Here is a 13,232-nt window from a genome sequence, read left to right as displayed (position 1 = left end):
TAACATATTGGCATATACCACGTAACTACAATACAGTGTTATACTTACACCAAAACATGTCAAGAAGTTCTGCTGCTGTCAAGCTACAATTTCACAAGGGCTGGAAAGATCCGATTGTCGGGAGGGCACCGCACCGCCCGCCGCGCCTGCATCCCCACAGCGTCCCCGTCACTTGGCCAGACCCCTGGTAGCTGCTGGTGGTTTTAGGTTACGTGGTCACACCGGTGTGGTCCACCTTGCAGCAAGCCAGTTGAAACAGACTTTTCATTTTACATGCATGCAAATTGTTTTTTTGTTTTTGTTTTGTTTTTTTAGCTGTTCGCTGCAGTCTCCCAAGCCCAAAGCCTGGGGCGTCCCCTCTCTGCTGGGATAAAATGATCCTGTTTCGGTGGATTCTGTGCATAGTTAGCCATGGCCTCGAGCAGGTGATCCCGAAGAGACACGGTCGTACAGAGAAGCTTTTAGTATTTAACATCTACTTGCAAACCGCAGCAGGGCTGACTGGATAAGCAGAAGAGTGAGGCTATCACTCAGTTTGCTCAGAAAGGTTATTCCCCTCTATGGGACTAGTGCGACAGATCTTACCAGCGCTGGGAATTAAGTCTAGACATACGGGGTGGAAAAGGTCTACCTGCTGATGTGGTGGCAACCGAGAAGGCTTTTCTTTTTTTCTCATGTAGCACCTTCCAGTGCAAACACAAAGCGAGCCCAGTCAGGCGCAGGCTGGGACGCTGCCTTGCTGGCTGCGATGCAGGAGCCGCACGAATCTGCGAACAGGAGCTTTGCTTTAACGGCCCCAGATGCCCTATGAAACTTTCCTGGCTCGAGAGCAGCGAAGAGCATCAACTTTATTTTCAAGCCCAGGCTTTCCTGTGCTGGAGCATGGGAGGGTTGCTGAGCTGCTGTTTTCTGTAAGATGCCCGTAGTGCAGCCCAGGTACATGCCGAGGCTGCGGGCAGATACAGCCTTTACTGCCTGAGACAGCCAGAGGGTGTTACAGACACGGGCACGGTAGATCGAGAGCAAATCTAGCGATCGATGCCGTTACCACAACCCAGCAGAGCTGCTCTGCTGGGAACTCACGGCTCTTGTCCCGCTGAGGGGTGCGGGCAGCTGAAGCCCAAGTCAGAGCCAAGCAAAGGCAAGCCTCGCAGCTTGCGGGAAGCAGCAAAAAGGTGAATGATGCAGCAAACACACACAGCTGAGCTCAGGGCAAAGATTAAAAGGCTTCTTGCACCTGAGGGGTTCGGCCGCAGTGAGCTGCGAGTGGATGCAAGAGAAGGGCATAGCCGTGCCTGGCAGGAGCGAGGGAGCCGCCACGTGCGTGTCCAGCACCTCAGTGGGTTTTTGGGCTGTGAAACCCCAGTCCCAGCTGCATGACACTAGCTCGTACTATACCTCAGCCTTGCAATGAAATCACTCTCAACAGCTTAAACTTTCAACAAAACCCTGTATACTCCTTACTTTGCAGGAAAGTTAATAATTATTAAACTCTTTAGGGAAGGGACTATTTTTGGACAACACCTTATACCACAGGGTCCCCACACCCAGAGACCCTGGCCGTTATCTCCATAAAAAGAATAAACATTCAGACATTATTGCACAACCCATGCATCCATGTCTCTTCACCTGGGCATCTCCATGAGGCTAGCGGGCTGAGGAGCAGAAGGGTTGCTCCAGGCGGGATTCGGCAGAATGAGCATCCCACAACAGCCCACATCCACACAGCCTGCGTCGGCCGGGAACGACCCACCAGGAACCTCCGTGCTCCCGCGGACCATGATAACGGGTTGGAGCGATGAATCCCCTCCGAGGGGCTGGCGGGCACGGTGACAGCGCGGTGATGGGGAAGATGCTGGGGCCGGGCAGGCGGCAGTGCCCGCGCAACGGGGACTTGCACTGTGCACTTGGGGGGGGAATGAAACCGGTAGTAATTGATGGGGAGGAAGGGCAGAGATTAATTGGGGAGAGTTAAGAGTGTTTGGGAACATCACTTTTTTTTTTTTTTAAAGCTCCTTACTTTGCAGGAATGTTAATACTTAATTATTAAACTCTTTAGGGAAGGGACTATTTAAAAAGAGTCGGTGAACGGAAGGATCAAACAACTGGCACAGATGTTGATTAGTGCAGCTTTGCAAAGGCTGACGAAAGTGTCTCGCCCCCCAAAGCACTTCACAAGCACCAGGTAAACCCCACAGGCCCCTGCGAGGTCAGGGCTTCGGCCATCGGGTCAGGACGTCACCGATCGGGGTCTATGCGGCACCGCGGCCCTGCCGGGAGCAAAATCCCATCCAGAGCCCTGCTCTTGTCACTGCACCCCAGGAGGAAGGGTGGGGGCTACCACCTTTTCTCTTGATGATTTCCAAGACATTGGAAACAAAGTAGAAAACAGCACCAATCTGCAGAAGTACAGCCTCGCTTTCTCCTGATTTCTCCCAAATCTGGTTAACTGGAGCGTCCTTCCCGCTCTCGCCCCTCCCCTGCTCAGCGGTTTCCACGCAGCGTGCCGGAGCGCAGGTTGCCCTTACGGCAGTACCCTGCGGCGCAGCAAGTCTAGCAGGGAAGGGAAAAAAGTGAAGATATCTTTAAATATAACGACACATATGCAAGCTGTCACGGCACATCATGCGCTCCTCTGCACGGCTCAGGTTGGAAAATTAGGTCATGTAGGGATGTGTAACATGGGGTGAAAAAGGAGCGAAAGCTTCGCTTGTGAAGTTCAAGGTGTTCCCTGGGGTCCCTACCCTGCGCCCTCCTGCCCTTCTCTCCCCACCCCACAGGGCTGTCAGCAGCCCCACGGCTCTTGTATTTGTCCCGCCGTGCCTTGGCTTGTGCGCTGCCATGCTATTGTCTTTGTGTAAAAACCAGATGACTATTAGCTAAGCAAAAAAATACGTATTTTTAACAACTAAGTCAACTCACTCCCCAGTAATCAGGCTGCAGAGCTGCCTGAACTTCAGCTCAACCCTGGTGCCTTCATCCTTCAGCTCATGACCTATGACGCCTGGCATTATCTCAAACCTAAATTGGGCTAAACGAGTTCTGGAGCCTCAGCGTGACCCTTGCTTCCTGCAGACCTCCCTCCGCTTTTCAGTAGCCAGTAAAGCTCTTGGCTCTCCCAAGCCTTTGCACTATTTCACATAAACATGTTTAAAGAAAACAGATGATGTATAAAAGTCCCATAACATAGTCCTAAACACATTTATTTAACTATTTTCGGTCTTTCTTTGGCTTAGGTAGGGTACCTGGCTATTCCGATAGCATCCTCAGGTAATAAAGACAAGCATCCTAGAAGCAAGGGGACAGTGCAAACAGATACCAACACATGAGCTCACTGGAGGGAGTAATCGTGTCGTTAAGTAAATTTTAACATGCTTCAAATTTAATACTTAATGTTAGTATTACAGGTAAAAAGCACACTTACAGTCTGTTTTTTTACTGGCAATTATCCTCTAAGAACACAAGCAAACCTTGATTTCACAAATGTCTTACGGGAACATGCAAAACTTTCATAGAACTGGAGGCCGGGAAAGAGAAGGTGAAGTGCTAGGGTTTAAAGAGTTTAGGGAAACACTTGGCGATAAAAGCGCTTTTTTCATATGTAGAAGTCATAAAATTAATGTTTTCTGTTAAAAAGCACTTTTTTTTAACCTTAAAAATGATTTTCTGAGTTTCTGGCACTTACAGTTCTTGGTGGATTGCACTGTATTTTACTTCTATGAAATGACTCAACCATACACAGCACCGCTGCAGCAGAACAAGAACGATGCTCATCAAGTTTTTTTATATACTGATTAATATTAAAAGAAAAACCTCAAACTTACCAGCACAGCCCAGAAAAATCACCCATGTTGCTGTGGTGCCTCCTCCCCATCCTAAATATGACTAAATAGAAGAACGCTGGCTACGGCACGTCCCAGCACGCACGCAGGGATCAATTGTTTGAACTAGCTTTTAATTTTTCCAGTGTTGCAAGATTTTCCAAATCCAGGATGTCAATTATAATCGTCAGCTCCCTTATCCAAGATGCTACAGCAGAAATCCATTTTTATATCACTATGCCAGACCCTGATCTCCAAAGAGGCAAACCCTCCCCCCACCGCTTAAAACCCAGATGTTAGGTTAGAAATAAGATTTAACTAAATATAAATGACATTATTTATTCTTTTGTCATTAGGGGCTTTGTACTTTCTAACGTTTCTTTTAATTTCCATGCCCATTCCAGCTTTTCTGTGTATCCCGGCACACAGCTGGTGCTCAGAAACCACCGGTTTTGTTTCCGTGCCGAAACCGGGCCCCCGTGGCGTTGCCGGTGGCCTCGGGGCAAACCCCCGCGTCGGGCTGAGGCAGCCGCTACACGAAGGATTTGCTCGGAGCATCTGCGCCCCACGCAGCGCTACAACGGGCTCTCCCGCCCCAAAGCGCGCTGCCGGGGCTCCGCGCCGAGCTCGCGCTTTCGCCGCGGTGCCGGTGGCCGGGGCCGGCGGCACCGGGTAGGCTGTCGCGCGCTTGGCGGAGACACGCGGACGCTCTCGTATTCAACCGGGTACTTGTCGGTGTATTGTAACCTGACCGCCCGCCGCGGGTAAAAACCTGCCCCGTAGCAACCTCCAGAGACGGTGATTTTTCTCTCGGGCGTTTGTTTTCGGAAGTCCCCCGCGCTCACGCGTCCGCCTGCTCTGACCTCGCAGGTGTAATTACAAAAACGGGGGGTTCCTCAATCAGCCCTTCTGCCGCCCCCCAGCCCCGTACGGGCCCCAGCGCCGCTCGGCCAGGCTGGGGCGGGGAGCTCTGCCCCGGCTCGCCGGCGCTGGCGGGAGCTGCTCCCCTTCGCACAGCCGCAAGGAGGGGAAGGATGGGGAAGGATGCTGCCCGCAGCCTGCTGCCGCTGAAGCCGCGGGCTGGCATCTTCTGCAACCTTCGCTTCTGCTTTGTAGGAAAAAATGGGTGTTAAAATTGTGCTCTTAGGAAGTCTGGGGTTTAAGCGTATTTCTAGAGAGAGATGAATAACAATAAAAGTGCATTTGGTAAATAGAAATGTGGGTATTATGAGAAAAACCTCCCTACGCTTCACACCACCCACTCTTGAATTATCAGATTAAATAAAGCTGACGCATAGCAACAAAAGTCAAAGCACGCTCAGCAAAGAGGATCGTTTCCTCATTTTACAGAGCTGGGTTTTTCTTTTTCTCTTAAACATCCATGTTAAAGACACAGCTGAACCACACTTCAGGTAAGGATATATGTCAAGCAGACTGCTATAGAACTAAAAACATAATAAAGGAGGGGAAATTCCCCTGCTTGTAGCAAAAGCGGATGAAATTAAAGCATGGCAGGGTATGTCTTACCTTTCTTTTTGGCTTAACTGATTTCTCAAGATTCCTATACAGAGGGTGAAGCTTTGTTTCACATTACAAGGACACAAACGTGTTTCTACACCTACAGTAACTTAGACTGCAATGGAGAAAAATCCAAACATTCGTTAAACAGTTATGCACTGTCTGGTAGGAAAAGGTGGAGCAGAACTTGCTCCTCCATATCTGCTCATTTGAGGAACACTGCAGATGACTTCACTCCAGAGGTTCCTCTCTTGCTCTCCATTTCTGCATTACTCTTTCAGAAGCTGGCACACAATATTCATTTCCCCACCGCTTTTGTCACACACCGGTAAAAATTGATTTTTCCTGCAGCGTGTCAAAGCAGTTGCTGCTTTCCTTTCTTCTTCTGCTTTCTGCATTCCTGTTATTGATGTCAGTGGGAAAGGGCATGGCTTAGAGAACGTGTTTGCTATTTAACTGTTGCAGATCTCAATGGGAGAATGGGATAAGAAGCTTACCTCTTTTCTTCTCTGTGTAATGCCAACATGCTGGCTTTTAAAAAACCTCAGTGAAAAATTCAGTGGATTTTTTAACACTCCCCCCCCCCCAAAGTTAAGTGAGAAAGAAAGCTAATTAGATTCCTGCATATTTCAAAAAGTCTAATGGTTTTCAGGTAGATCAAGTGCTGGTTCTGTGAAGGTCCTCTCTATAGAAAGAGACTCACTTGTCTTGAGCACATGGAAGGACCAAAAGTATATTCTGTGTAGACCATTTTTCTCCTGCTTCAATCGAATTGGAGAAAAAAACCAAGCATCAAGTTCCTTGAAATCTTTCTGCAAATGCAGGTCCTCTCTGCAGCTTTAATGTCAGACTGGCTTGCTATCGTCCGGGGTTACGTGGGTTGTAGGAAACTCAATGCACTTAGAAAGGTCCCTTTCAGAAGGGGCTATTTCACAGCAAGGCTATGGATTGACCGAGATATACAAGTGCTTTTACCAGTCACTGGCCATCTCCTCTACAACCAGTTCCCTTTCCGACATTGCCCAACCATCTGGACAATTTAAAAAGCGGAAACAGCAGATGCCTGTGTAAGAGACGCATTTGCAGTACAACACAAACTCTTAGGACCACCGTAAAACCTCTTCTGCATCGCCGCGGCTCGACCGACACAGCTCCCCATGCTGTTACTCAGCAATTTCCATCAGACAATCTTGCTTGCGCGCAACGCTTTGTCAGCTCAAAGATGCCACCCTCAGGAACCACCACAGCTGGTCTTCGTCTTTGCAATCGAGAAGGTGGGTTCGTGTTCTGGAAAAAGCAGCTCTTCTTCAGACAAAGGAGATCCATGGAAAGAGTACACAACAATAGGAATGAGAAATGAAAAAAACGGAAAAAGGGCCAGGAAGGAGCATGGATTCCTTTCAGGTTTTGTTCTCGTCATACATGTCCAAGGCAGGCTCGATGGTTGAGAACTCGCTCTCGTAGACCAGGCTTCGAGGGGACAAAGAGTTACGATGAAAGAAGTGACTGCCTACAAGAGGTAGAACAGAACCTCGTTAGGAACACACACGAACAACATAAGAACTGAGTAAAGCATCCTCGTACACAGGTGCTGACCGCAAACACAATACGCATGGAAAAAACAGACACCCTTTAACGCAAACCAGTAGCAGCCATATGAAATAGTTCACCTCCGTTCGGGTACTGCCCTGCCAGTTCAAAGCAACTGCTTTCCATATGCATCAACAATCCCACCTCAAATGGTTCTTTCAGATAAAAGAGGTCAAGTCTGAGCAAGGCTGGGGCAGGTCAGAGTTTCGTGCTTGGTGCTTGCTGTTGATTTACAGCCTTGTAAAGCAGGCACGTGCTTCCTCGAGAAACCCAGAAACCTTTGGTAGGCGCCCAGTTCCCTGTGCCATGCACCAGCACAAAGCGCTCTGGCACGGGTCAAACGGAATGAGCGGGCTGAGCGAGGAGGTCACCAAAGAGAGTCTGACTGCTGCTGCTGAAAGCCTGACCTCCTCCAGAGCTCAGCAACCTCCAGCCACCTGGGTCACCTTCTAGACATAGGCATCTATACATTTCCTTATACAGAGCCAAAGGAGACCCAACTGTCTTCTCCAACACTGGTGATACCCGAAACAGGCACCAAGTGGCTGTTCACAGAGTGGGGAATGGAAGTTCATTCGTTGGCTCGGCAGCATGGCGTTCCCGTGGCTCTCCAAAGCCACAGACGTGTTTTGCGAAGAGCCCAGCCCTGCTGGTGTACGAACGGTTCTCTCTGAAAGCATCTATCAGATCAGGCCCTTGGCCAAAACATTTCATTACTTGGTTTCTCGATCCCTGCGGGGATTAGCTGGGAGCAAGGCTGCTTAGAATACAATACACCAGGCAGCCACTTGAGCCAAGTTGGAGGCAACTGAAAAGCTTCCAAGTTCATCAAGACGACACTCAGAAAACCAAGGTGCCTCCAGTTTCAGGCATCAGTGGAGCAACATGCTCAGGGGATTGCAGCTTTAGCACTGGCAGAATTTAGGTGGTTAAATCCTCCTTTCTTTGCCAAATTTTGAGTCCAGCCTATGCCCTTCTGAAATAAAGAGCTTACAAAAGATATGAGGGAAGAAGAATTCAACTGCTACTGTCTAAAACACCTTTTCTCGTTCCCCATTCATGCAAAAAGACAGAGATTCAGAAAAGGGGGAAAAAAAAAAGTCACAGTCCTTATTAGGAGTAAAAATAAAAAGGTAGAGTTACAACGAAACGCATAGAATTGTTGAAAGAGCAGCAGCAAAGGCGAATTTTGCACTTATCAAAGCAGAGGTCTCAACAGCACTGGCTCATCACTGGCAAAAAACCTCATTTTGCAAGCTCTGTCAGTGAGCTGCCGTCCTGATTTGCAGCGAATTCCGGCCCCAGCGGCACGGCAGTTGTGTGCCCGGGGCAAACCCTTGTTAAGAACAGCAGCAAACTGAAGCCGGGCAACGCATCCGCTGCCGGGTTCCTAAACCCCCTCCAAACCTCTCTTTTATCACCAAAAGCCACTACGCGCGCTCACTCCACCGTTCACGCTGAGAAGAGGAAGCTCTCACAAGCAAATTAATTTAATTCTGATCTTGTAGTTAACTGAAACGAGTGAAATGAGTAGTTACATTGCATAGGAGTGAATTGCTCATTCTGCCAGGAGCGTATGCCCGGGTTTTTGGAAGAAGTGGACTGTGTTGGAATATACTTCGCAGCAACAGTCAGCAGGGGATGATGAACACCCACTTTCTAGATCTGAACCCTCTCCCAGATTTACAGGTTTCTAAAACCGGTCAATGCTTAAAATAAAAAATAAAACAAATAATGTAAAAAACATTGAGGTTTTGAAGAAACATAAACTTGGAACTAGGACTTCCAGCTGGTCATCGTCTGTCTTCAAACAAAAAAACCACTGAACCTACTTTGAAATGATACCAGATAAAACTGATTTCAAGAGTCTTCTTGAAAGGTGTTATGGGTCAGGATCATTTAATTTTTGATGACCGCATCTCAGCTTGCAGTTGAAATAAGCCATGGACACTGGATATTTCATCGCCCTTTCTACCACCCGCTGAAATGTTACATACTGAACAGGCAATGCTGAAACGAAACAAAGAGGATTCTAAAAGCTTGGTGCTGCTTTTGTTTTTATTACGCAAAAATCAAACGAGGGATTAGGAAGCAGACGGCCCAGGCCGTCATTTCCTCTGTGTGTGCCCAGACTTCCACGCTAGCAGGTTCAAGCCAGAGATTTAATCACCAGGCAGACAGGTCATCTGACAACAAATATTTTAAATTAATCTGGAAAAAGGCACTGTATGTACAACACCTCGAAAATTCTTTACTGTGATGTTTTCTTGCTTCTTGGCAAAAGGGATTTAAGCCACCCACTTCCAGGGAGGCTGCATGTTTTCATACAGATACAAACCTCTTGGCTCTCATACCACTTTTGGGACACATCATTCATTCTCTGAACGTCTCTCTCTCCTACCGTTCAGCACAGCACGCCGAGTGCTGAAGACCCAGCTGCTGCTCAGTGCTTTTCAACACTCCATCTTCAGGTGCTCTCATAACCAGGTCTGTGTCATTGCCCACAACGTACGGCTAGCGAAAGCGTCAGCAGGGCACAGTGACCCAGCCACGCTCACCCTAACGCAGAAAGCTGCTGGTGTTTGTTTAAAAATGCGGCATCAGTCCAGCTGATAAATTTACTGAATAAACCTATTTTAAGGACAAGTAGAAATATCCACAGTTCCAAATTCAGCTTATGAATCTGTTCTTCCTAGTTTTCACTTAGCAAGAAAGATCAAGATTTATCCCTTAGGTCTGGAAACAAATGGGAAGTCTACATTCAGTTTTAATACATGAAAACGAAACCTTCAGTGCTCTCTGCCACTATTCTTCATTATATATTTACAAAGAACTTTACAGATACCTTGTATTGAGTCTGAAAATAAACATACTACCCCGGAATTATCTCTATATCTACCATAGGATGCTACAGAAGGGGGCACAACACGAAGGCCAAAAATTAAAGAGCGATGTCATTGCTGGGGCATTGCAGGTGCATCAGGAGTAAGTACCACCTGGCATTCCCTTTCCATCTGAAAGCATTTTAATGCGCTCAGTCATTAATCAGGGCCATCTTCTGCCGCAAGCTGCAGTCCCTCCACAGCTCCTCCGGCACAAAGACTTCTTGGCGCGTCAACCCGGCCAGCGCAGTCCCCGGCTCAGATGGTCTGGTTTGGCCACCCTCTCGGTTAAGGAACAGAGCAGGATCCTTTCATAAAGCATCCTTTCCCCAAGCCAGCTCTTTAGCAAGGCACTGCTACCCCCTCTTGATCTACACCCTGTTATACCCATCTATCAGCCCAGTCCTGCCATCTTTGCAACATCTGGGAAGAGGGACCAGCTCTCCTTCACCTCTCGTTACTGGGATTATGCACGCGAGAGTAACATTAGTTGTCTTTTATGTGTGTAAAAAGCATGTAAAAGCATGGCAGGCAACAAAAACTTTGGGAATTTCCTTCTTGTGTCTACCCAGAGTCAAAAAAATTGAGTTTCCTGGAAGGGTGCACAGTCCGCCTCTGAATATATCTGTTTCATTAACAAGATAAACTCACAGCACTAGCCTGACCCGTAATTAACCTAGCAGATATCGTCTGTATTTTTAACACTTTGCTAAGACTGTTGTTAGAGGCTCAAACCAAGGATTAAAAAAGATGGCCCTGGGTTATTTAAATCCTTTACGGAGGGAAATGCACTGGAAGCCCTGTCAACCATTTTGTTCCCCATATCACTGAACTGCTGTTGCTCTGTAGAAGAAATGTGAACCGGAGCCGTTTGTGGTGCCTGGCGCATCTGGGTCACCACACCGTTCCGGCTGTCCCTGCGTAGCCTCCCGACAGCATTAAGAAAGCACTTAAGGATTCTCGTTTCAGGAGACAAGCACAGACTTATCAATTTTACTGTTGCTGTTGAGAGGTGGGTAAAAAGTGTCACCCTCTCATTTCATAGCCCGTACCCTAAATCATGGTCTAACCACATTCCTCTATTTTTGGCAACAACGCTGAGTGTATTTTACAAGGAGACAGTCCTCAGACACAGTATGTTTCAGTTTTTTTTTTTTTCCCCTCTTCATGAGTAAGTCCGATGGGGTTTTCCAGTCTTTGAAAATGCACTTACTGCTTATTGATTGTTTTCATGTTTCTTTCAAAATTTCACAAGGACACACTGAAAAATAATTCTGTTAAATGTACTGAAGCTATCACATACTTCATCTCTTATTATAAAAGCTGCCTTCTCAGCTGAAGCCTGCTGGACAGATAAGAATTAAGAAACTATTTTAATGTAGACTCTGGCTGTGTTCCTAAATTCTAAAAGTGCCTATACATAAAAATAAAATTAAATTAAATCCTCTGTTTCCCACTACATAAAAATATTAAATCTTACAGTAAAGTTGTTTTCTTTCCTGTTCATTTAATTAAATTAGAAAGCATTAAGTTTCAAATGTTTCATCTTGATACGGGAACAAAAAAAACAACCAAACGCCAAATAGGTTTTAACTTCTATCAATTATATTTTCCTTACTGATTTGTTACCTTCATCTACCCATCTCATTAACTCAAGCATTAGCATTTGGCTGCGCATCAGATCCGCATGTTTTAACCGACTGTTGTGAAATCACTCACACACTGCTTGCATAAGTAAACTTGTGTGAAACAGCCCGAGCGAGGACAGCGATGAGAGATGTTTTCCCTCTGCCTCCTCACCAGTAAAATAAGCCACGGCAAGAAGCGACACGTTTGCACAGAGTTTCTACATTACAGTGCAGACCATTATCAATCTTTCATGATCTGAATTTGAACAGAAACTAACCCTTGTCACTAATACGAAAGGAGGCTTCACAGATGATGGGGGGGGGGAGAAAACCGCTTACTTTTCACTTGGTATTAGGAAGGAAGAAGTGGTTTAGAGTAGCTTCACTTTTATCAGAAAGAAGGGTGGGGTGAAAGCAAAGACAGAAAAGGTTTACGAGTTAGATGTCGAGAAAACGGTGTTGCAAGCTTTCAGCAATGCATACCGCGATCCTCCTAATGCCACACAGGAGTCTTACAGGAGGAGAAACGGAGAAAATGTTCTTATTTCAAATTAATTCTCAGCTGGAGTCAAGGTATGACCGTTATATACTAGAATGCTTGGCCCAGCTTTTTTCCTTAACGAGTTGGTATGGAGCGATTACTAATAATACTCTTGTTAGTCATTTCAGGGCTGGGTGGCATCACAAGAACGGCACTGTGTGAGATTTCCATTTGTTAGCTGGTGCATCCCAAAATGAAAGGAGAAAAATACAGATCTGCAAAGACGAAATCATTCAAAGGAAATAAAGCACCTTATAAAATATACCAAAGGCTGTCAGACTTAAGTACTAACACAGAAAGTCCAAGAATACAGAATTCTCAAAGAGCAAGATTTCGTAATTAAAGTTTTTTTTTTATTTCTTCACTTTTTCCTTAATACAAAGCTTTGGCATCAGCAAATTTTATGAAAAAATAGAATGTACTAAATAATTGCTTGTGCTGCATGATCGATAAATGATGCATAAAAATAGGTGTCTCTCTCCAAGGCAATCGGCCGGAAAGCGTTTCTTCAATACCATTCTGCTCTGTGGGGCAGGGAAAAAAAAAAAAAGGAACAAAATATTTATGTTAAAATTAATACTGCCAATACTTAAAAAACAAAACAAAACAAAATCTTGTAGAAGCAAGCTAGTGAGAAAGGACTAATTATACATGGGCAGAGCATTAAAAGAGGTCTGTACTCCTTACATCATTTTTACAGCACCAGTAAACCAGACAGGACAGCCAGAGGTTTGAACACTTCTAAACTTTTGAGGAAACTCCACCTGCTACTGAAAACTTTCTCTAAGTGGTGCTATCCAACATGTGGACTTTAAGACACAGTCATACAGTAATTTCTGACCATTCCCTACAAAAAAAAAAAAGCAGCAAAATGTGCTTCTTCTGTTCCTTTAAATCACTACTTAAATAATTTAATAGTAAAAGTGCATGAACATTACAAGACCAAGAGAAAGCAGCGGGTTCCTTATTTCCTTATCACTTAGACAAAATTTACTTTTTGGAAAAAAAGTAACTATTTAAAAACGCATATTTGTGTGTGTATATACATACACAAAAACATATATATACAGTTAGATATACACACACACACAAACACAACTTCAGAACTACTGCTCTAAATAAGTATGTTTAAGCTGCAGGAAGGACATAGAAAAAAAAGATCAGGACATATTTTTAGGTGAGTTTTAATGTAGAATATTTGGCACCTTTTATTTGCATCAGCATATTACGTGGCCTCACTCTTGCTACTGCT

General features: G+C 45.8%; 1 protein-coding gene across 1 annotated transcript in view; it reads right to left on the bottom strand.

The window, feature by feature from the left end:
• Nucleotides 1-6,739: 6,739 nt before the first annotated feature.
• Nucleotides 6,740-13,232, bottom strand: part of RNF130 (ring finger protein 130) — a gene marked incomplete at its 3' end in the record, with an annotated part of 48,189 nt that continues 41,696 nt past the window's right edge. Inside the window, exon 8 of the mRNA XM_082006314.1 lies at nucleotides 6,740-6,849. Within this exon, the coding sequence (XP_081862440.1) occupies nucleotides 6,740-6,849 (110 nt within the window). The remainder of the gene's footprint in view (nucleotides 6,850-13,232) is intronic.

Source organism: Phaethon aethereus, assembly GCF_964289735.1.
Source record: "Phaethon aethereus genome assembly, chromosome: 14".
Taxonomy (NCBI): domain Eukaryota; kingdom Metazoa; phylum Chordata; class Aves; order Phaethontiformes; family Phaethontidae; genus Phaethon; species Phaethon aethereus.
Note: the sequence above shows the minus strand (reverse complement) of the source record. Positions and strands in the feature narration are given on the sequence as shown.